General features: G+C 40.0%; 1 protein-coding gene across 3 annotated transcripts in view; it reads left to right on the forward strand.

Moving 5' to 3' along the window:
• Positions 1-25158, forward strand: part of LOC149315026 (zinc finger CCCH domain-containing protein 14-like) — a 37372-nt gene extending 12214 nt beyond the window's left edge. For 2 of the 3 annotated variants that reach the window (XM_089522361.1, XM_089522364.1), the window contains 13 exons: positions 1573-1768; positions 2906-3326; positions 9835-9995; positions 10982-11082; positions 12377-12532; positions 13012-13086; positions 14043-14202; positions 15868-16091; positions 17014-17134; positions 18669-18805; positions 20784-20878; positions 24474-24580; positions 24921-25158. In XM_089522361.1, the coding sequence (XP_089378487.1) occupies positions 1573-1768; positions 2906-3326; positions 9835-9995; positions 10982-11082; positions 12377-12532; positions 13012-13086; positions 14043-14202; positions 15868-16091; positions 17014-17134; positions 18669-18805; positions 20784-20878; positions 24474-24580; positions 24921-24927 (1961 nt within the window). In that variant the 3' untranslated portion in view covers positions 24928-25158. The remainder of the gene's footprint in view (positions 1-1572; positions 1769-2905; positions 3327-9834; positions 9996-10981; positions 11083-12376; positions 12533-13011; positions 13087-14042; positions 14203-15867; positions 16092-17013; positions 17135-18668; positions 18806-20783; positions 20879-24473; positions 24581-24920) is intronic. The other variant, XM_089522362.1, reaches the window with a different exon arrangement.

Raw genomic sequence — 25158 nt, forward strand, 5'->3', positions numbered from 1 at the left:
GTTCCCCAAGAGAATTAACTTTGTTTGCAACATATTATGATAGTAGTATAAATGTAGTAATTGGGTAAGCTTCCAGATTATACCAAGGACTACAAGAAAAGAAGTCTGGAAAACCCAAAGGAGTGAGATTGTACAGGAGTATGGTTTAGGGAACAAAATTTCACAAAAATGGTGGGATATAATTTGGACAAAACTGCCTTATAAACCTGCATATGTTCAAGCTAAAGAAAATATATTCATGGTTTTACTATTCACTCAAACGTCACAAAATTATTAACTATCTGTCAAAGCTATGCTGGAAAAGCTGCAGTAAAATAGGAGATTTGAGATATGTGATTAACTTGTTCAAAAATAGTTCCTGTGAGAAAAAATGGATGAGCCAAATGCCACATCAACCAATAGATTATAGAGGAGCATTATTTTTAATGTTTATATTTAAAAACAAAAATGAAGGATTGCCAACAACATTTCATAGCTCTTTTCATAAGTGATGCATAATTGGAAATAGTGGAATTATGGAAAAAGTTAGACAGTCTTTCAGAATAAAAATAGTTAAACAGAGTGTTGTCTATAGTACAGCCAGAAATTGTAAAATATAAAGTGAGTTTATTTATTTTATTTAAAGTCTTTTGGTATTGACTTCCATCCCACAAGGGCTCGTTTGGAAAAAATCAAAGAGGATAAATTTGAAAAAAGTTGGAAGCCCTTTATTATTTATGTTACTGTTATGAACTCTGGACTTAAACTGTTGCCTGATCAAACTTTTTTTCTAGAAAAGTGTGTTTCGATTGTTGTGTGCTTTCAATTGTCTACATGTCAGTATTTTGAAGATCATTTTAAACCTATGGTGATTGACAGTGATATATATTTAGGTTTACTAATTAAAATTTCTGAGAAGGAAGGAATTGACTATTAAACTATCTTGTGTCTATAAGGTAAATAAATGTTTGTAATGAGGAATATGTAAAACAAATTTTAAAGGGTTTTTTTTTGGGGGGGGGAGAACTAGAGGAGAGCACTGAATCCAGTTGTTTTGCAGTATGTATGAGTCATAGGCCAGAATCCTATTGGTACAGTTTGATCTCTTATGCCAATGTACTTTTCTTCAGGGTTGCACAGCAGCAGCACCAGAGGGAACAGAGAGAAAGTGATCTCCATTGCTTTCAAAAGAGAAAGCTGTCAGTTCCCAAGCAGCCTATTTCTTCATTATCTAACCTCCAAATGATCTTAAAGTTAAAGGTGCTACCTTGAAAAATCCTGTCTCTCACAGGAGATTTTCCAAGATGACCTTTTAAGAATGAGGACCCACCCAGAAACAAGATGTTATGAAAATAGGCTGCAGAAGACCTAGCAGTTTTCTCTCAGGCTGATTACAGAGACTTTTCCCTGCTTTCGGCCTTTCCATTCTTGCCATTATGCCATCATCTGCATCAAAGTAATTCACACTGGTCAAACAGATATCTGCCATAGGAGGCCTGCATCTGTTGAAATCCACAGTGGAAATTATTTTGCAGTTGTGGATAAACATGCTATTTAACTTTGAGCTAAGATCAGATGATTCTATCTTTTCAGAACCTACGAATCTGAGATCTTCTGAAACTAGCAGCTTTGATAGCAGCCTGCCTTCTGGCAAAAGCACATCCTCCGGGAGTGAAGAGAGAAGTGGGGAAGAGATCCTGCAACCTCTTACAGTCACAAGTTCTCGGCCAGAAAGGACAGACTCTCGTGTTTCAACCAGCTCCCAGGAACAGAGTGCTGCTGTTACTCGGTAAAGTTCTGACTTCTTAAGAGTTGGCAACACACAGTATTTGAGCTATATGTTAGGAGGACCTTCTTCATATCTCAACTCAACTATGAACTTGCCCAGAGGGCATAAAAACAGCCATTGCTTGTTAGGATCTGCTTAGAGATAGGCAAAGATCCAGAGGTTTATGTCTGCTAACAGCTCTAGGAGAAGGTGATTCCTTTCCCTAAATAGCACTCATGCACCTTGCAAAAAGATGTTCACCTCACCTCACCTGATTCTCTGTGTTACTTGAAAATGTCAGTAGTTAGACATGGATCTTAGCCATAATATGCAATCATGATTTGCCATTATGTGAATTGACCACATGCTCGCGAGTTCCCGTCATCCCTTGACTAACCTGATTCTGATAAAATGACAGTCAAATGGAGCAAGCCATAATTTGCTTGAAAACAGTGGTTTGCCTGGAAACCATGGGTTGAATAGAAATTCCAACTTGGCATGCAAATCAAAACTTACTGACTTGGAAATAAGCTATTGGAAGCAAGGGAGAGGAGGAAGTACAGGAACTGAGCATTACATAATTTGGCATTAGAATCATTGAATCCTAGTTGGAAAAGACCAACCCCTTCCATGCAGGAAATCTAAATCAAAGCATCCCCAACAGATGGCCATCCAGCCTCTGTTTGAAGACCTCTAAGAAAGGAGACTCTACCACACTCCGAGGGAGTTGGTTCACCTGAAATTAGCCTTCCTCTCTGTAACAATTACTGAGGTAATGTTAAATGCTATATATGTTGGCCTAACTTCTGAGGCTGTCCATACTTATTTGACAGTAAGCATTTTTGAACTTGGAGGCTTTATATCCCATGATGAGGATTGCATTGTGAGGCTTATTTCAAAATAATTGACAAATAAAGAAATTAAAGATGAATGAAAGTTGCGGAAAAGAATCCATCACTGCATTTTCAGTGCAGTGCTTAGAAAAAATGATGGAATTTGTACAGTAGATTGCATGGTATCGTTACCCCCTTCTGTGCAGTAATTGCTGTACAAGTAAAGCAAATGGACATTTTAAGTTTGTTTCTTACATTTCTAATTTTCTTCAAAGCACAGGTATTTTGTCATAAAGTAGAGTTAATGTTCTCTTTCCTTCTCCAGGCAGCTCGGCCAAGATGGCTCCCCAACCCTCTTGATGTCAACTGTGAAACCTCTGAGAGAGCTGTCTCCTTTGGAAGCTGTGATTGACATTAAGCCAGAGCCAGACGATCTCATTGATGAAGACCTCAATTTTGTGCAAGAGAATCGCTTGCCCCGAAAGAAGCCTCTTGTGACAGTGACTTACGGTTCTTCACGCCCATCTGCTGAAATTTACCGCCCACCAGCCAGCCGAAACACTGAAGGCAATGTTCACTTGCAGAGGTTGTCTCAGCAGAGCAACCTACAGACTGCCAGGCAGCTTGAGATCCAGGGTGGCAGATCACTGGAAACCATCCAGCTCTGCGATCCAGACGTGTTTGGCAGTTTGACGGAGAGTTACAGGCCCCCTTCCAAGGGGAACGCTGATAAAATTAGCAGTGAGGTAAGTATGTGAATCCAAGCTGTGCCGGTATTTAACATGTACTCAACAAACGGAGATTGCCATGGACACCTGGAGTCCCCTCTTCTAAACATAGCAAGAGGGATAAAAAATAGCTCACTCATGGCATCTAAACTTTGTGGTATCCAGACTCTAGTTGCTTTAGTGTTTTGGAGGTGAATAGTGTGTGTATGTGTTAGCCTTAGATAGGGTAACAGTAGTATTTCTATTTTGCCTATTGGCATAGTTGAGGTTGTGTATGAATGTTATGTGCTCATTGACTAATATAAAATTAGAAGATTTCAGACTTGCTATCTTCATGGAATTTAGGGAACTTTGTACCTTCCGGGAATATGTATTTATTTGTTTACTGTGAAACTCCTTAGCACTGTAGAAGTAAAAGGAGGGTAGTCTAGAGATAACAGTCATTTTAACAGAGAGTCAGTCTGGTGTAGTGGTTATACCACTAGGCTGTTGCTATGGCGAGCTTAGTTTAAATTCCTACATAGTCATGAGTCTCACTGTGTCACCTTGTGGCAATCAGTTTCATTCCGTCTACCCTACCCTACCGGGTTGTTTTGAAGATAAACTGAAATGCAGACACCTTGTATGTCATCTATGTGTCTGGGAGATAATAAGTGTTCTTAAAAATAGACACAATTTATTTCTGTATTCAGACTCAGGATGTGCCCTAGAACAGGTTCAATATATCCTTGCAGCTTTTGGTAGGAAGAGAAGGCTGTTAGTGATGGCCAAGCTACTGTTCCTTTATTGATCTTTTCATTAAACAACTTCCTAAAATTCCAGAGAAATGAGAATTCCTCGGAACATGGTTTGGAAATTACTATACTGAATTGGAAGCAGGTTATTTACAATACAAAAAAGAGGCTTCTGTGGGCCTCCAGGAAATAGCCTAGTGACTTCAGATTTCTTGAAATGGCTGTAACGTATCTGGAAATTGCTCATCATACAGATTGGAGACTTCAACCTTCTGGGGCCTAATTATAATCTTCCTACTTCTTACTCCCACATCTGAAGGTAAGGCTAAGGGGAGTGGAAGAGAGAATACTACTGCCCTTCACCACCTGAAGAATATGGTCTTGTGTTTTTATTCACATGACAATTTGATTTGATGGACCTTTTGGCAATGGGGAATCTGTTCCATGATTTAGATGTCACAACTACACAGATTGTAGTTGTATTTTAATTATTTTCGTAGAATGTACGCCATAGGCAGGTTTATTTTATCTATTTTAATTGACTGTATGTACAGCGCTGTGAAAATTTACAGCGTTATATAAATAAAGCTTAATAATAATAACTATGCCTTTGTTGGTGGGATTACAAGAATAATGGCTTTAACCACTAAGGGAAGATCTCAGTTTTATACGTGTAGAATCTGTTCCCTGAGACACACAGATTCCAAACTGCTTAGGGACTGTGTTGGTCCAGGTGGCTGAATCACTTCCAAGATCAAGCATACGGGGTAGTTGATGTTGCAAGGCCTGCCCCCCCCCCCTTTTTTTGAACACCTACTCCTGCCTCTAAAATCTATTTCTGTGCCTCTCTGAGTGGAGAATGCCAGCTGCTAAAAGTAGCAGCAAATGGATGTTTCCCATGGTTTCAGCACTCTGGCCTTTGTCACTGAATTGGTCTCTGTACATTGCCTTTCTAATCTATTTGGGGTTGGGTTTTTGTTTTTGTTTTTTGTAAACAAAGCATATGTTAAGAAGGGGAGCAAATGGATCTTTGGTTCTCAAAGACATTATTTGTTCTGTATTCTTATTGTAGCTATTCTATGATTAAGTGTTGGCACTCAGCACCTGTTTCCCCCTGCCAAAGTATTTTCCAAAGTCAAAAATCATCTTTATTCCCATTTAGGTTGCATTTGGTTCCATGATTTGCTTAGAATAAAATATGAGAAGACAGTATGGATATTTACAGATATGTTAAAAACTGATTTCAGTTTCTCATTCCTTACTGAAGTACGTAGCCTTTGGCTTAACTCCTACGTTGTATATGTAACCAGTCTTGATGTAGATGAGGGAGAGTAACTAAAGGTTGGGATAAGGCAGAGGTAATGTGGATTGTTAGTTCTGCTGATCCTGGGTAAGGAGGCTCTCATCTTGAGAGTGGCTTTGGACCCAAACCTGCTCTTGGATAGATGTGTGGAAAGAGTGGCCAGCAGTGCCTTTTGTCACCACCATCCCACTTGCTGTGTCTTTCCTGGAAAAATCAGGTCTAACCTGGATAATTCCAGATCTGAAATTTAGATTTTTTTTTAGTATGCAATTTACATGAGAGTTCCAGGATGGTGTGGTGGTTTGGGTGTCGGACTACTTCCATGCAGACCAGGGTTTGAATCCCTGCTCAGTCATGGAATCCCCCTGGGTGAAAGTCACAATCTTTCAACATCAGAAGAAGGCAAAGGCAAATCACCTCTGAACAAATCTTGCTATGAAAACATCATAATAAGTTAGTGTCATCATAGGTTGGAAACGAAGGCACACAAAAACACAACAGTACATGGAATTGTTTTTAAAATAGTCAAGAAATTTCAACTGATTCAGGATTCTGCAGTTGGAGTCCTGTCTAGGTTGGAGCATATTATGTCAGTTTGATACACTTTTAATTGACTAGCAGTTTTCATTTTTAGTTGAACAGTATAGCATCCAAATTCCTAGAGCAAGGAAAACAAACCTCTGACCCACAGGCCTAATCAGGAATGTGGAAATTCTGCATCCAACGTATAGAGGTCTGGGAGATGCTCCCCCATAAAGTTTTTCCCCACAGGGTTGGGGAGATTCCCATACTCACCAAGCAACTTCCAGTTGGGAAAGCAACTTTTTAAACAGGAGAAATGTGTTGCTACTTACACCTCTGATTGGAAATAATATTGAGATATGCTACCCCCATGTTAATGTTTCTTCAGCAGGAATGCCTATGTTATGTCAGTTATTAGAATTATTCTCTGTGTAGAAACAGTTGTGGAACTCTGTGCCTCTCTCTGCACAGAGAAGGGACACAGACTTTGGGAAGAGGAAGTCAGAGGAGGAGTGGAGCTTGGAGCAAGACCCTCGTTCCACAGCATTAACTAAGTCTTTGACTTGGTTCCAGGAGAGGGGCAGCCCAGTCCTCAAGACACTTACAGTTTGCCCTAAACATCCTGGCACCGGTGTATCTCGGGCATCTCCACTGCCACGTATGAATCAGCTTGAGATACTCCTTCCTCAGTTTCTGGGGCCTGCCTTTTTGTACACCCAACAACACGGGTTAGTGGTGCTGCTGTAGCATCTGCATCATCCAAGACAGGTTCATCTTTCTGCAGTGCCCTTTTCAGTGTGTACTTCTAGCTGTTTTGTTCTAAGTCAAGAGTGGCGAAAGTGTGCCCATGAAACTCCTCTAAAGCCCCCAGTCTCCCCATTATTATTTTCTTTTTCTGCCACAGGTGGCCCAAAACTGCCACAAAAGTGGCAGTCTTGCCCCCACTACCCCTTCAAAATTTCCACAGCAATCCACAATCTTCCAAAAACTAGGCAATGACCAAAATCAGAAGCTGAAGTGATAGAATGGCTTTTCCAGTTGTATTGAGTGTGCTGGGGTGGGTACGGGGTGGTGGTGGTGGTGATGAAAAATGGCCCTCATTCCCACTGTAGTTCCCTACCCCTGTTCCAGACCATAGCATCTAGGGAATGTATCCTATTGCTGCTGTTTTCTGTTATGTGATTTCATGTTGTTTGAAGACTGTATTTTACCTTATGTTGTATCTTAATTTTGTTCACCATTCTAAATGGTATACAACGGTGAAATAAATAAATACTTGTTCATCTCCCCTTGTTACCTCTCCCTTCCTTGTTGTCTCTTCCTTTCTCATTGTTCATCAAAATCTAATTGTAATTTTTTTAAAAAATAGTCACCCTACAGTACCACATACACTAGTGATGCTCCAACCACTCCAGTCAGGGATGTGACAATTCACTGTGTTTCAGACATTTCCAGTATGTCTTATAGTCTGGAATATTTGGGGTTGTGTGTGTGTGTTTGTGTGTGGTTGTTGTTTTTTGTTTTTGTTTGTTTTTTGCTTATTTTTAACTCAGATTTTCTTTTGGCAGGGATAGAATTCCATGAGTTATTTCTTCTAGCTCAAGAATCAAAGATCAATTGGTTTTTTTCCCTCTTGTATCAAACAAAAAGATAATGCTCAGGGCATGAAGAGTCACAAGTAATATCACTTAGCCCTGTTACAGACTGCCAAAATAAAGCTGCTTCGGGTCTCTTTGGAGGTATGCTGTTTAAATGATGCATGCACTCTAAGAATCCGGAAGCTGCACCAAAGCTGCACTCCAGTGCTTAGGAATGGAGTGTGGCTTTGGCGCGACCTCTGGACTCTTAGGACCCATGCATCATTTAAATAGCATACCTCCAAAGAGACCTGAAGCAGCTTTATTTTGGCAGTCTGTAACAGGCCTTAGATTTCCTTAAGTACAAATCTTTTCTCTTAACAGCTGGCCCTAAGAACTAAGTTCTGGGCATGCTTCCAACAGGCACAGTAAACTAATCTCACCTTCCTGTGGTCTGTCATAGTCATATTTACTGTTACCTTTCATCTGGTATGGATGTAGCTGCTTGTCCTGCCCCTTTTCTCCTGTGTTATGTGTGGTGTGTGCACCTGCCCCCTATATGATAAGGTCAGAGTTGGAAAAACTACTTTTTTTAGATTACAGGTGCCAAAATCTCACAGCCATCATGGTCAGATCATCTGTATTATCACATTTGTGAAGTTATATTGGCTTTTGGATGAGTAAGTGGCTAGAGAGTAGGTTTGTTTAATATAAATCTACATTTTATATTCACACCTAATTGAGAATGGATTCAAGATTTAGATTTTAAAAATCTGTTTAACTTCTTCAGAAGACAGGTTTTCTAGACTTCCTGCCATTAATATTTGTACATTGTTATTTTTTTTGTCAAGTTTCCTTCAACTATTGTACATATAATTGAAAACATGGAAGAAGTATTCCTCTTATAACCTTTACTCTACAATGAGTGGGAACCTCTTCAAACTACACAATTTTCTGTCCTACTGCCTTATTATATGTTCTAACCTATGTCTCTCCCTTCACCAATGTTCAAGTAAAAATGGATCCACAATTATATGCATAACTTTGTGCAGTTCTAGTTAGAACAAGGAAATTTGTACAAATGACACTCTACTATCCATAATTCCGGGCAATAATTTGAGAATTTGGATTTTTTAATGCAAAATACAAACTGCGGTGATCCAAGAAATCACCCTTTTTGTCTTCTGTTTCTTAATTTACAACCTACACACATAAACACCATACTCATGCTTACACACATTCCAGGTCCCACTTAAATTCTTGCTCTCACGAGTTACTGAGCAGGACCAGTCTAGAACAATAGAGATTCAAATTCCAGTTCCGCTCAGCCCTGAAGCTCACTGGGCAATGTTTGTGCAGAGAGTATCTTTTTGCTTAGCCTATTTTGCCAAACTATTGTGAGGATAAAACCAGACATGCTGCTGTAAATTCCTTGGAGGAAAGGTGTGGTACAAATATAATAAAATTTTGAACACCAAACAAATCTTTCTGAGTGCTGAGAACAACTATTTCACTTTATTCTTATCCTTGTTGCAGAACCTAGAGTTTGGGCTGAGAACAAGTCAGGGAAGGGGAGAACAAAGAAAAGACTAGAATCAGTCTTTTTGAAAAAGAAGTAAGCATCTGGTGTTGCTATAAGTATAGGGTGGGGAGTTGAGCTAATTGATCCACTGGGAACCATCCAGATTCTAAAGCAACCCTTGGTAGCAAAATTGGAAGGTGGAGGATAGTGAAATGCTTAATCGTAATGCTGCCTTTCATTCATACAGTAGGTAAACATGATGAGTTACTGTTTTGAGGGAAATGGATATATGGATTCTGAGTAGTACATTCACAGATGTGTGTAATGTTGGGTGTTTCTAGATGTTAACCTTGTGATCAGGAAGAAAAGGCCAAAGCCATTATTTAGAATGCATATCACTCTTGTTTTTAAATAGGATTTTAAATCAGATCTTTCATCCCATTCTTTTGAAGCAGAAGCAGCATATACTGTTTTATAAAAGTATTGCTCAGCATCCAGCCTTCAGGAAAGAAGAAATCTTCACGCTGTTCCTCCAGAGCTTACGTACAAATTTAGTCCAACTGTGGATGGACTAAAAGTTCAGGGCTTCTAGTCCATTCAGCTTTCTGAAATGCATTGCTGTTGTTTAAAATATAGTGCCATCAATGTGTGCAGAGCACAAGCGGACCAGTTTCTGTCCAGATGAGTGTAATCTACAATTTGATGGGGGGAAACCACGTAGGAGTAAACAGGGAAAGTAAGTGATCATTTCAGTGGGCAGAATGGTAGCAGTTATCTTGTTCAAATAGATAAAGTCATTGATAGTTAAGTTGTGAGAAGTTTATATCCTGTGTTACATAGTTCAAATAAATTGTCTTATTGCTTTCAGGAAGAAACTCTGAGGAAGAGAAAACTCCCAGTTGTTAGCTCAGTAGTCAAAGTGAAACGGTTCAGTAATGATGGGGAGGAGGAAGAGGAAGAGGAAGACTATGGGTTACGACTAGGAGGCATCTCCAGCAGTGTCTCGGTGCCTGCAAAACCTGAGAGAAGGTACAATTTTTTTAAAAAAAACATTCCTCATTTTGAATTCCCAGTGTGACTTTTGTAAAATGCCAAAGAAAGTGAGCATTATGTGTGTGTGTGTGTATTCTGAGTTCCTGAAAAGTAATTGTTCTCTTGCTTGTGGGTGTTGCAGAGGTGAGTTAGGAAGACTGAATCAGTTTAGATCAATCTAAACTGTCTGGATGCAGGCCAATTACACCATGATAGAAGTTATCACAATAGGAGAATCAATCAAATATGTGGTTTGGGTTGCCACAATATTACTGGATGATTCGATGCATGACTTTTACAATATTATTACAATGCTTTGCTCTTATGGAGGAGAAACTGTCTCAAGCATCATATTCAAGGAAGCAGGAACAAGTAGGACTTCCACTTTATTACTGCTGGGTGATCGAATGGGAAGGAAAATTCCCATGCTGAGCAGAAACTGGTGGAAGATGATGGTGAAAGTGGTAGAAGACACCTGGGTGATTATTATGTAATTTAGCAGTTTTTTTTTACTAGTCTCTTACTAATAAAACTGAAAAATTCGAAAAGCGGCAGGATGGATTATAAAGCAATATTTATTTGGGACAATAAAGAAAATGATAAATCGTAACCAAATCTCTATAAATTGAACAGCTAAACAATTATAGACATTTTATCCAAAATTTACCTGACTTATACTGAAAGAGAGAGAGAGAAAAAAAATCATAATAACAGCTTGATATAATTTGGCTGATTTGTTGGGCTACCTTTCATATGAACAGGAATGGAGAAAGCAATAGATGAGTGGTCCTCCGAGTACAGAATGGAGTGAAGGTGGTGGCAGCTGATGAGAAAAAATTACTGACTGGGCACTTCCATGGTTTCCAGCCAGACTACTGGAAATGAAAAATCACAGTATCTCACAGTTACATGTGAATAGATAAATATATACAATATCAATGATAATTTTCTTGCTTTCCTTTTTTATGTTTGAATCTATCCAGGCCTTCACTGCCACCTTCCAAGCAGGCCAATAAGAACTTAATATTGAAAGCTATCTCTGAAGCTCAGGAATCAGTTACAAAGACAACTAATTATGCTACAGGTAAATTAGTATAGCATGGCAGAGATGCATGATTCTTAAGATCGTTCCAGCAAGCAAGCCCTAATTAATATTTGTGATTGGAGGCAGAAACTGCAACCTAAATTGTACCTTCTGAACAAGTTTAGTTCTAGCAGAAGTCCATATGTTACAGAAAAGAATAGACATAATCTTTTCTACCTGTATATTAGTTCACTATGCCATGTGGATTCGAGCTGACTTGCTGACATTTCCTTTCCCTTAGGATTCCTGAAAACTAGTTGTTTGGGAGGGCTAGGAATTGCTAACAGAATCTTCAGCACCCTTGGCAAACTACAATTTCCCAGATTCTTTGAGGGCAGCTATCATTGTTAACATGGTGGAACTCCATGCTTGGTTTAAAGCAGATTTGTACTTAAAACGTTTGGACATTTTAAATACTGGTACTTCCTCTTCTAGCCAACAGTTCTCAAAGTTGCTTGTAGTTCTTTGAGCTGTTGTACTATTTGTCCGTTGTTTATTTATTTGAAGAAGCATTATGTCCCATTCTATGTCAAAAATGCTAAAGACAATAAGGCTTCCAGAGCCTCTCACATGATAAGCCATATTATGGATTGTAAATCACTTTGGGTCCTTATTGAGAGAAAGGTGGGATATAAATAAAATAATTATTATAATTTATGTAAACATTTACATTTTTAAAGAGAGGAATTCTTTTATTCCTTGGAATAAAGAGATGCACTAGCAACTCTGATTTTAATCCTCTGTCAATATTTTTCATATTAAGAGTTTGTTTGATTTTTAAATGTTAGGATGTGATTTTCTAGTAATATTTAAAATGTCTTATTTGAAGAAGATCACAAACTCCAGGATAGGTTATAAAAAGTAGGAACTTTTGTTTTTGAGCAGAGCCCATTTCATTTGTGGAATCTGGACTTTTACTTTTAGAAGACAAGAGGCTGATGACACAAAGTACATTCAGTTTTAATTTCTCTCACTTGGAATTAGGAGTATGTTGCAAGTAAGAGATAATTTTCCTATTGTAACTGTTCATTCTTGACCACATTTTTCAGAGGTCAGTTTCAGTGAACTCTTAGTTTAAGCAGTGCTAAATGTGCCTAAGATTGCACTGATATTATTTCTCTAACCTTTGAAGAATATCCAGACATCAGTTCAGGCTTTCTGCAATAAAACTAATGCTAATTTGACCTATTTCAGTAGGATTTTTTGAAGACTTCAGTTATGTTTGTTATAAAGTATAGAGGTATGTTGTTCCTTGCATAAGACACTTAATGGTTTGTTTTACCTGATAAAAAAGTCCCACCAAAGCAGACAGTTCCTGTGGCTCCCAGAACCCGGATCTCTCATGAGGAAGCCCTCTTGGAAGCAATTCACGGCCAGGGCCATGCATCCAGAGTGACCTCCCAGATGCTAGAAGAAGAGCCAAGGGAACAAGTGTTGGGGAAAATTCCAGGTAATGCTGAATATGAGGTTTTATTTCCAAGAAGAAAATAATCCTCTTCTGCTCCATGATAGTTTGTGCCTAATTGATAAGTCTGCTTTTTGGTAGGTGTGTGGAATTCTATTAAGAAGGCTTCCCAACCTATTCGTTCTCTGTGAAGCTGAAAGCACAATCCCTCATGCCAACCAGGTTGGGCAGGATCTCAAAATCTTTGATCCTTACATATTCTTTCTCCTTTCCCATGCGCAGAAAGAAATGCCTGATCTATATTTATTGATTTGAATACAGTATCTCATAAATGCACACATACAATGCATGCATGGAAGAAGTTGGGGATTTGCCTCCTAAGAATAATCTGAAACTGACTGAGAGACCTACCTTGCCAAAATAGAAGCCCTTGTTAAGGAAGGAGCTGAAGGAAGATACTGCAATACTTGTCCCATAACCCAAACTGAACAGGGAGTAATATTTATTATCCATATTTGTTTTAGGAACCCAGCAAAGGCAGCTCTTTTCTCGTCTACAGAGTGAACCAGGCTTTGAAGAGACCTTAGAGAAGGCCCAAGGTTAGCTTTCTTTAAAAAAGTCTTTATATGTCCATCTGTTAATGGCACCTAAATTCCTCCTTTATTTTGCTAATGAGAAACCTAGAAATGATTTCTGCTACAACATCTCTTGCTACCTGGTTCTGCACTACTAAAGCACAATCAATCCAAAGTAACAGACTTTTCAATATGCTAATCTGCCTGATGTTGAAACTGTCATTTTCATTAAGCCACGCTGTTTGGGGTGCCAGTACATTGTGGAGAAATAATTTTGAAGAAAGTTAGTGTGACTGTGAAGTCTAAAGACCTGCAACAACCATTTTATTTGTCTTTGTATCTTAAAAGCCTTCTTCGCTCATTCGGCACTTCTCCTGAGCAAATTCCATTTACATTAATGGGATCAAGAGGACAAGCCCTTGCACTACACCAGTTATTACAAGAACTAGTACAGGAAAAAAAAATCCTTTCAGCATACAGTATATAAGAAACATTAGTTCTGATGGTAATGCAGAACCCATCTTGGCTTAAGCCATGAGGTTTAGATAACTTTCTAGATAAATTGGTAGTGTCAAAGGCAGCTCTTACTGTGGTCATGCAGAGGTGTTCTGGGATTCCTCGCCCAGAATCCTGTTCTCCTTACTACCTCTTTCCAAACCAGTGTTACTCTTATCACAACTTATCCCAAATGAGGCATAACAGATAAGAGCTGTGTGTTTTCCCCATGGTTGTCATTGCTACTTGCTCAGCAGCTTGCTGGACTTTTCTGAGGGCAGAAAAGAGCATATGGCAATCCTAGTACATTGCAAGCCTCCCAGCTGCTTCGACAACTTTTACTCTTGCTGCTGAAGAAAGTTTGCCACTTAGATGCTCACTTGGACAAACTCTGTAGCTGCTTTTATCTTCATTATATAGCCCCATCCTTGTTACTGTATTTGGTGCCATCAATTTTAACATGCCTACTGTTTTCTGTGGTTTAGATTATTATGACTTGGAATCCATGATCCACACAGATACCAGATCATTTATCCTGAAAAAACCCAAACTGTCTGAAGAGGTCATGGTGTCTCAGAACACAGAAGTGGGAAACAGGGCCACAGATGTCTTGCAGGCCATTTCAGGGCGGCTTATACAGACACGGTAAAATGCCATTCCTTTAAAATGTCTTTGCTTCACTGTAAATACAAGGTCAGTACCAAAGTGACCTTAGAGACTGAAATGTTTTTCCTTTTTCTTGAATAAATAAAGTGGTTCGTGCATTTGTTCATATTCAAATATGATAAGCAACTCTGTCAGCATTGTTTTTTGTGGGTTTTTCGGGCTATGTGGCCATGTTCTAGCAGAGTTTCTTCCTGACATTTCGCCAGCATCTGTGGCTGGCATCTTCAGAGAATGCTTTGTCTGGAAAAAATTGAGTGTGTATATACTGTGTGAGTCTGGGAATGCAGGAGTGATTTGTATATGTATTGTTCTGTGCTGATGGCTGGCCTCAGGCTGGGAGGCTAATGCAAACGAGGATTAATGTCTGCTAATTGGTGATCATTATCTGCTGGGAAAGCCCCTGACTCTGAATGGTTTCCCATTTGCATTTGCTGAGTCCTTATTTTGCCATTCCTCAGGACTGGTAGCAAAATTTTGTTCACTTTAAGGGTTTCAAGGAACACGAGAGACACTGCAGACTGGGCCAGCCAGAAAAATCAGCAGTAGCAGAACATGTCATAAACCATCCTGGGCATAAAATACTGTTTGAAAACACTGAAGTTCTGGACCATGCCAACCACTACCATGTCAGGATGCACAGGGAAGCCATTGAAATCCACAAACACCTGGACAATTTCAACTGGAAAGAAGAAACCCTTAAAGTGAACAAAATTTGACTACCAGTCCTGAGGAATGGCAAAATAAGGACTCAAGAAATGCAAATGGGAAACCATTCAGAGTCAGGGGCTTTCCCAGCAGATAATGATCACCAATTAGCAGACATTAATCCTCGTTTGCATTAGCCTCCCAGCCTGAGGCCAGCCATCAGCACAGAACAATACACATGCAAATCACTCCTGCATTCCCAGGCTCACACAGTATATATACACCCAATTTTTTCCAGGCAAAGCATTCTCTGAAGATGCCAGCCACAGATGCTGGCGAAACATCAGGAAGAAACTCTGCTAGAACATGGCCACATGGCCCAAAAAATCCACAAAAAACTATGGATGCCAGCCATGAAAGCCTTCGACTTTACTCTGTCAGCATTGCTCTTTTGTATTCTGTACTTTATTCTAATGAAATTAAAGACTCCTTTAAGCCCAAAATACCATTCACAGAAGATATGTTGGTCAGGTGGCTAGTCCCTGTCCCTGTGCTGAATGCAAATAAATGGTTTCAGTCATTCCCAATGCCGGAATGAAGATGGCTTCCCTTCCTGCAGAGGAGGTTAGCTAGCTGAAGTTCTGCAAAACATCAGTCTTCAACTGAGGAGGCCTTTCCAGTACAATGATTCATGCAGAGGCATGGACATCTTTACACCTTCTAAAAACAAATAATTTTGAAGTATGTTGTCCATTTTAACTCAGTTCAGTGTCTCTTCCATTTGAACTCAGGAAAAAGTTACATTTCAGCTATTAGAAATTTGAAAGGAAGGAATATAGGTCTCTGAATTGCTTTATAAATTTTCAAAACAATGCCCAGTCTTTTGTAAATGACAGCATTCTATTGACTGTGTAGGCTGTTGACATTAATTTCCTTTTCTTTGTTCGCCTCACTGATTCAGTTGCATTGATACTTTTTCTGTGTTACCTTATCTTGCAGAGAGCAGCTTGGCCAAGGAGAGAAGCCTGCCAGTCCCAAGTTCATTGTCACCTTGGATGGAGTCCCCAGCCCTCCAGGGTACTTGTCAGACCAAGAGGAGGAGGAACAAAGTCTCATGGAAGGAGTCAGGCCTCTTCCCTCCAAATCAACAGCCAGCAAGGGATTAAGAAGTCTTCGTGCACAGCAGATGCACATTATATCCAGACAGCTGGAGACTGCTGATGGTAACAATCTCCAAGTTCCTCCTGTTCGCTTGGTGGCAGAGTACCTTTATCTGCATTACTTTCTTTAGGCCTCTCACACTAATCACAAGGCAGGAAGACAGTGACTGAACCCCAGGCCAAAGTCTCTGGGTGACTTCCTTCTGACTCACCCTTCTAAAGAAGGAAGAACACAATTTTGACCGATTAATGCAATTGACAAAAAAGCAGAATTCCAGATGGATGTATCATATTTAGCTGTGAGGCAATGTGTATATTTTGATCAGTGGCAATCAAATTGGATTCTTGGAGCCCCTCTCCCCATTTCTTAGACACTTGTTAGACGTTGAAGCAACAATAATAACATCTAAGACAGAGGTAGCAGTCATGCACCTGTGGCCTCACCAAATGATTTTTTGCAGTCCTTGGGCCAGGCAAGGCTGGAGAAAGTGGTCTCAGACCACTAGAACCTGCCTGCTCCTGTAGAAAGTTACCTATTTAGAAGCAAATTGAGCCGAACTCAATTTCAGATAGGTTCTTGAGGGCCCCATTCCAGGTTGGGTGGAATTTAGCTAAAGACTAAATGACTCTTAAGTAGCAGAACTAGTGTTTGTACTGAAAAAAGCAGTGAAAGGTTATTTAATAGGAGGAGGGGATTCTGCTTCAAAATGTCTTTGGCTAGCTTTGGAGGAAGGTTTTTTTTTAAGCTGTTTGGGAAATGAAATAAGAGAATTATGAGGAACTATGTGCCTAAAACCCCCATGGCATCATGTACAGTTCTGCCAACTGCAACCATTATGTGATCTATTGTAGCTCTTCACTAATATTTTCACTGCTCTCTTTGAGAGTGGGGGAAGTGGCTTCAGCATGTGGAAACAACCCTCATAATTTACTAGATTGAATTCAGATTGGATGCCTAATCATGCCTTATGGTTTCTCTCTACAGTAGAGATGGAAGAGGTGGGTGCCCTACACAAAGCAGAAAAAGTACTTGAGCGTTGCAAGTACTGGCCTGCCTGCAAAAATGGAGATGAGTGTGCCTTCCATCATCCCACACTGCCATGCAAGTGAGTGGTACAAAGCTTCATGAATCACCTTGATTTAATTTGTCATCCTGGTTTTCAGATAGCAATAGCAGCAATAGCAAGTACTGTATTTTCTGGTGTATAAGACTACTTTTTAACCCAGGAAAATCTTCTCAAAAGTCGGGGGTCGTCTTATACGCTGGGTGTCATCTTATAGGGCTGAAACTTCCGAGCTGGACTGGAGAATCTGCGGTCGCCGCATATGGTGGGGGGATCTCACAAATGGCCTCCGTATGTGGCGACTGTATGAAAGCAGCAAGGGCGGCACTGTACAAGTGTGGTAGAAGAAAATCTTGGAGACAGGGAGGGCTGGGCAGGCAGGGAGAGCTGACCAATCCAAGCAGGCTTTGTATACAACAAGTTTTCCTGCTAAGTACCTGCATGTCATAAGCATTTGAATTAAAATTACCATATTGAAATAAAATCTGATGTCTTTTTTTAATTTTCATTTGGTGTGCATTGGAAGAGGGCTAGTCTTATACAGCAAGTATATCCCAAACTCTATATTTTAACTGGAAAAGTTGGGGGTCGTCTTATACACCCAGTCGTGTTATACGCTGGAAAATACGGTACATTTCTTTACTGCTTATCAGTGAAATAGCACTCCCTAAGAGGTTTACAGCGTGTAAGCCAATTTCCCCCAACAAGCTGCATACTCAGTTTACCAACCTCTGAAAAGATGGAGTGCTGAGTGGACCTAGGAGCCCTCCAGGATCGAACTTACAATGTTGTGGTTCCAGGACTGGTTTTTACCCACTGTCCTACCAGGGCTCCTTTGGACAGTAATTAGGATTGGGTGCAATAGGAAATAGCCCCTTCCTCTGCATCAGAGTTGAGGAAATGCCTCTGTTGAAGGTATAGGAAGCTTGTGGGCCATATCTAACTCTTGGCTTCTCTTCCTGTCCATAGAGCCAGGAGCAACAGCCATATCTCTCTGCTGCTCAACTCTGGTGAGAAAAAGGCTCATGTTCCAGAGGTGCTGGCAACAGCGCCAGGGAAAAGATTATTCTGAGAATCACTATACATAAGGAGAATATGAAACAGGGTTTAAATCCACCCCCACTCACCCTCCAGTCCTCATGCTGCCTAGAAAATGGCAGCTTGGATATAGCAATGCTAGTGAGGATAACTGTCACATAAGAAAGGCCTTGAGACCCATATTGACTTATGCTATGCACATTTTTGCATTCAGTGGATTTCTATAAAGGAAAAGACACCATAATTTGGCAGGCAGAACTTTGTTTTTGTTTTGGGGGGGGCATAATACTGCTTTTCATGTGTGCCTCTTGAACTTTATTTCTTCATTATGTGAACATTGGGAGAATTTGAAACAAAAATAGAATTTTAAGAAAATTGAAATTGGAATCTTGTCTTCCTTCAGAGTTTTCATCTGAGAACCCAAATATCTTAATGTGTAGAGTTGTAGTCAGCACTAGAATGGTTTTCTAAATGTAGGCATCATTTTGAAAGTGTCGACATTCTAACAGTTTGTGTTAATCTGCTGTCTGAATTTCAGAGTCTTTCCTAACTGCAAATTTGCTGATAAGTGCTTGTTCATCCATCCAAACTGTAAATATGACGCCAAGTGCACCAAGCCAGACTGCCCTTATACTCATGCCAGTAGACGGACCCCACTGCCATCTCCTAAACCAGGTGAAAGTTTCTTACTGTTTGAGGTTTGATGGAAGCTCGCTATACTAGTGGTAGCAGAATTAATCTGGTGAAACCTGCAAGAAGACAATTGTGGCTGCTACTCATGGTGACAATATGGAATGGCTGAGTTAGGGACTTTGCCACTACATACTAGTTGTTTTGGCGTTTCCTTAGAGGCATTTGCTAAATGTGGGAAATGGGATGCTACATGGGCTTTTGATTTGATTTAATCTGGTAGCACTCTTCTTACCCTCTTCCTGCCCACTCTTAGCTAAGTTTTATTATCAGTAGGACAGTTACTGGTAAAGGTCTAGATGTACAGAAACAGGCCAGCTGGCTGATACAGTGGTTCAAAATTAGACAATACAAGCATTCTGTCAAATTGGCCACTACCTAAAAACAAATGTAGGAGGACAAACCCATTGTATGATTCACAGTGCAAAAATACACAGTGTTCTTCAACAGCCCTAACCTTCTCCTCTCTCCAGAAAAGATAAAATAAACCATATGTGACCAGCAACTCAACTAACCTATTATTATTATTATTATTATTATTATTATTATTATTATTATTATCTTGCCCTTTCCTCAAAACTGAGACTTAGAATGGCTTACAAGATTAAAAACCGTACAATTAAAAGCATAGAAAAGTATTACATTAAATCGAATTAAATTATTACAATATTAAAACTCCCTCTCCTGAAACTGTCATTAGTCCTTGATCAGCAAGAAAATGAGTCAGGTCTGCCCTCTCCAATTCCCTTAGTCTCATTTGAAAATGATTGGATACTTTTAAATCTTATACACCTATGCAAACCTATGCACACTTAAGAGAAACCTCAAGGGATAGTCATGTTGCTACTAATTGTTGTTTACATTTTTTGTATACTTTGTGATGTTTGGGTTGCAACGATACATGATGCTAACTTATAAGGTGCTTGGTGTATAAGATTTAAAAATACCCAGTCATTTTCAAATGAGACTAAGGGAAGAGGAGAAGGCAAACTAGTCCCATAGACCTGACTCATTTTCTTGCTGATCAAGGGCTGATGACAGCTTTAGGAAAGGGAGTGGATAATGAGAAAACTTTCCTCCATTTACTCATACTGTAATGGAGCTAGTGTCATAAACCCCCAGGGAGCATTGCTTCTGCTTCTACTTAATGTTATGCCTTGGCACTTCCATGTCCTCTTTGATGGTTCTACCTGTCCAGAGGCAGGAGTCATGTGATCCATCTAGAACTTTCCTGTTAACTCTGCCCCCTCACACTAGTTTTTAATTTCTGCCTCCACCATGGCCTGCAACTCTTTTCTTAGTTCGTTTCTATCTCTAATCTAACTTTAAACTCTTTTTCATGTATTGCTATCCTACACTTCACCTATTTCTTTTACTTCAACCTAGATACCTTCTCAAAATTTGCCTTTCATTCACTTACTCTGGAATTTAACCAAAGCCGCAGAAACACTTATGTGTTTCAATTAGCTATTGTTTCTTTCTGAAGCAAAACAAACTTTGGTTTTGAATGACTGTTTTAATATAATTTATGACATATTATGACATCTGTACTCAGCCTTTCTTACATTGTGAAGTTAACAGCAGAGTGGATAAGGTTTCCTCGTTATCTTCCTCCAGATGCTGACCTGTTTCAGACCTTCATAGGCTCAGCAACAGAACTGCTTCAGATGCTTTCAAATATGGTTTCTTACCATCAAATACAGTCGGCCTGTCCCATATGCGGACTTGAGGTCATGCGGGTGGAAAGCCATGGGGCTTGAGCATGAGTGGAATTTGCTTTACACGGGGTGTGTGTGTGTCTGGAATGGATCCCTGATGTAAAGCAAGGGTCAACTGTATTAGGAAATGCATTAGACAGGAGCTGGAACTGCAACTATGCTTTTTGTGATTATTTAATTAGACATTCACTTTTCTGTTGCACATGGATGATTCATTTACCCCCTCTTACTAATTGGTTTCACAGCACCACCACCAGTACCACAAGCATCTTCTACCAGCCAGCTTTGCCGATTTTTTCCTGCTTGCAAGAAAATGGAATGCCCTTTCTACCATCCTAAAGTAAGTACTGCATTTTTAATTCTTCTGCAGAGGCTTTGTGAAAATAGGATAGAGTCCTAAATATTTGATACAAATGTTAGAAATGTAATTTTTGTCCCAAGAAATTTAAACTCTATCCTGCCCTTCTAAATAATTGCTTTTAATGGCCAGGATTGCGTTGGTGACATATGGAGATCTAAGTGGGAGTTATGCCCATGTATGTTGTTTTTGGGAGTCTTACAGAAAGAGGCACATAGCACGTCTTTTTGCAGGGCTCCTCTCCAAGCACACAATAACAACTGGGCTGTTGCTAGGTGAAGCTTCATTTTCCTGGTCGTTTGGCTGCAGAGCACAAATTGTCTGTGGAACACTAAGGGAGGAAGGAGGGGCCTTGCTTGGTGCTCAAGAGAAGTTGGAATGAATCCATGTTTACGCCATGGCCAGTAAGTGGCAAGGGAAAACTGGTAGCCCCTTGACTGTTGTACTCTGGAGGATGCAGCCAGGCAGAGGCTACATCCTCTAAATACCTTAATGGAGACTTATGCTTTTCAGCATGATATATGATCTCAACCAAATTTCTGGTCTCGAAAAGTAGATAACATTTTAGCCATAAGTATAGTGTGCCACCTCCAGGAAGATGAAAAGCAAGAAAGAACTGAGTGGATGATGGCACAAGAAAAGGGAAGGAAGGGTGTTACACTTAGGATAGAGATGCAGTCTTGTGATGCACCTGAGACAAATAGAGTCTGCAGATACAACAGTTAGACAAGAAAAAAGTGGGGGTTGGGCAAACAGAAAAGAGTGAACTTGATCTGGAATGTTTAGTCAAAGATAGGAAGAAAGAAAGGCATAAGGGAGGTTTGCCTGGTGCTTAGATATCAAGCTAACAGTATGATCATATAGAGCCATAGGATCAGGAGGCACTGCAAGGTTCATTTAGTGCCATACAGGAATACAAAACTAAAACATTTCCAAAAGACAACCATCCACCCTCTGTTTAAAAACCTTCACTGAAGGAGAAATCACCTGGCTGCCCCTCCTGGTGGTCCATTCTGCTATAGAAAAGCTCTTACCACCAGGAAGTTCCTTCTGATGTTTAGGTGAGGGGGTATCAACACTGGCAAAATTAAGTGGCTTCGCCCCATTTCAAGCCTCAGCTGTGTAGACGACACACAAGGTTGAAAGGGAGTGAAACCAGGAGGAAGCTGCACTCTGCGGTGAAAAAACAGAGCAAAAGAAAAAGGCTTTATACTCCACTCAAACATGGAAACTGTGCATTATCTCACGAGTATATAAACAGCATGACATGAATGTTGGAAAGCCCAGGAAGTAGTCCAGAGCATGTACCCAGTGAGTTGCAGCTGCTGGCACCTTTGGATGCCATACAGTTTTTGTTGGTCCAGCATGCAGGCGTATGTGTGGCCAGCTGAACGGTTGACCAATCACACCATTGATCCATCACACATCCCATGAAGAGAAATTATGACAAACACAGCAGGTTGCCAGTAATACAATGGATGTAATTAAAACGTACAAAAACCAGACAGTCCAACGGGGGCATGATGGGAAGGAGGCATGTATGGGGGCCTCCATGATTGTGTCTTGCCAATGTGTCACAAGGCGCACTGATGCACTGTACGGGTGGTGTAGTGCTTATGCAATTGTGTTTCCAGTCACATGGTATGTCTAGTGAGATAGCAGCTGGGTGGGAAGAGGGGGTAATTGGCAGTAGCAGGTGCTGTGTTTGTGCATGGAGGGAGGTGGGGAAAAAATAATTGAGCGGCACGTGCTTGACGTTGCATGGTGTGGATTGCCCATGGGTGTTCAGCCCGCCTTGAGAGCAGACCATGTGGACAGCAGGGTTCCACCTAATTTGGGAAATCCTAGGATTGACCTGGTTTTTCCTTTCCATCTTTGTTGAGCCCCATGGAGTGCTGTTTCTTGCTTTATAAATACATTGGTTCCTGACCTAGCCTCTGGAGCATCCCTTCCGATATTTAAATACAGTCGCCCCTCATTATTTGCGGACTTACCACCTGCAGATTCAACCATCTGCCGATGGCAAGTCCATATTGTCCCCAATGGCGGCACATGCACATGACCACACCGCCATTTGGGGCGAGTTTCGTTGTCTCTAATGACGGTGCAACCTCATGCACACAGTGTCACTGGGGACAACAGGGGCTGCCCCTTATGGTACTGCAGCCATGTGCATGCGTCATCATTGAAGTCCCATTGAGCATCCGCAGATTTTGGTATCTGTGTATGTGTGAGGGGGTCTGGAATGGATCCCTCGCAGATCCTGAGGGCCTACTTGTATGGCTGTCAGATCACTTCTCAACTTTCTCTTCTCCAGGCTAAACATACTTTGTTCCCTAAGCCATCACTCACAAAACTTACACCATCTTGGTTGCTGCCCCTGGATTATTTCCAGTTTGTCAATCTCCTTCTTGAACTGTGATGGGTAGAATTGAAATCATGCATTCAACCAGTTGCAAAAGTAACCCAAAATGCTTATCTGCATTCATTTTGATAACAATTAGCAAAAGCTAATTTCTGGAAGAAGAAAATACATTAACCTTTAAAATGATATTAGAATTTAAAAGCCAAAGAGTTAGCTTGGATGTGTCCATAGAAAGCCAGATCAGGAAGATAACTGAAGATTTACCAGATTGTAACCCAGACACTAATAATGTGATTACTTAAATCAGTGGTTCCCAACCTTCCTAATGCCGCCACCCTTTAATACAGTTCCTCATGTTATGGTGACCCAAACCCATGAAATTATTTTTGTTGCTACTTCATAACTGTAATTAAATAGGTGTTTTCCAATGGTCTTAGGCGACCCCCATGAAAGGATCATTCGACCCACAGGTTGGGAACCACTGACTTAAATGGTCATTCTTAAAAAGCAGTTTTCAGTCTTTATATACCTTATTTTAGATAGCAAGCCTCTGCCACCTTGTGGTCTGTTTTTGTATTGTCCAGTGGATTTTCTTTTCGGGCAAATACACTTGCCTTTTAATATTTGATGTGATGACTATACTTTTTAAGTTCAGCATTCTGGTACTTCCAGTCTAACCATCTTGTGTTAAATTCTGGGAATCTCAATTCTTTATGTTAAGGGTGAGAATCATATGAGCCTCCAGATATTGTTGGACTGCAGCTCCAAAAATTCCATATCGTTAGCTGTACTGGCTGTGAGTGCTGGAAGTTTCAGTCCGATAATACCTGAAGAGCTATATAATTTCATCCATACTATTATACTTATTCATGCCTTGAGATCTGAAGCATCATTTGGTGATTTACATGTGTAAATGGAGCACCAGTCAAATTACAGACAAGTTTTCATTTTATCTCAGATATAGAGCTTTTCTAACTGAGTCAGTGCAGTCAAGTAAAAGATAAAGATAGTTTTTTTAATTGACTTAGGAGTTAAACAACCAAAGAAGCAGAAATCTAAACTGTGTTCAGATGACCCAAATTATGTATATGGAAAATCTCATAAAAACATTTTATACTAATAAGACAAATATACAAGAAGCAGGTATTACATGGATTGCATTGAACTCTCCTGAATTAGTCCTTAATAAACTCCTGTATTTTATCATTTTAGCATTGTAGGTTTAACACCCAGTGTACCAGAGTAGACTGCACATTTTACCATCCTGCCGTTTCTGTACCACCACGTCATGCCTTGAAATGGACTCGAACCCAAACTAGGTAATGATTATTCTTATTCTTTTGAATCTGACATACTAATCAAACAAGTGAGGTTTTAACTGTTTCACAAAAATACCAGTAATATGTGTGTGCATGTGTGTATGAAGTGTTCTTTCTTGCAGTGTTTTCAGAGGTGTGTGTGTGCGCGCGCCTTCAAATTGCCTATTGACTTATGGTGACCCCATGAATTTCATAGGGTATTTTTTAAAGCAAGGAATTCTCAGAGATAGTTTTTCTCTAAATTCTGAAGTGTTTGGGGACTGGTGAGTTTTAGCCAGAAGATAAGTCATACGTATAGGGAGACAACATCTGCTAATTTTCTCTCTCTATTTTTTTCCAGTGAATAATTTACACATTTATGATAGAAGAATACTGATCGATGGAATAAGATGCTGTAAAGGTTTTCACATATACCAGGCCTTTGAATATATATTGTTTCTGATATGAAGTTGATTGGATACTTGAAATATTATAATTTTCAAAACTTGTATATTTAATAACTGGTTTTACATATTTTTTACTGTAAAATAAGTCTGTACGGAAGAAGATTTACTTTAACCTTAAATAAAAAAACATGT

The sequence above is a fragment of the Sceloporus occidentalis genome, unplaced genomic scaffold (assembly GCF_023333645.1).
Source record: "Sceloporus occidentalis isolate IW3139 unplaced genomic scaffold, rSceOcc1.0.p SCAF_4, whole genome shotgun sequence".
NCBI classification, from domain to species: Eukaryota; Metazoa; Chordata; class Lepidosauria; order Squamata; family Phrynosomatidae; genus Sceloporus; species Sceloporus occidentalis.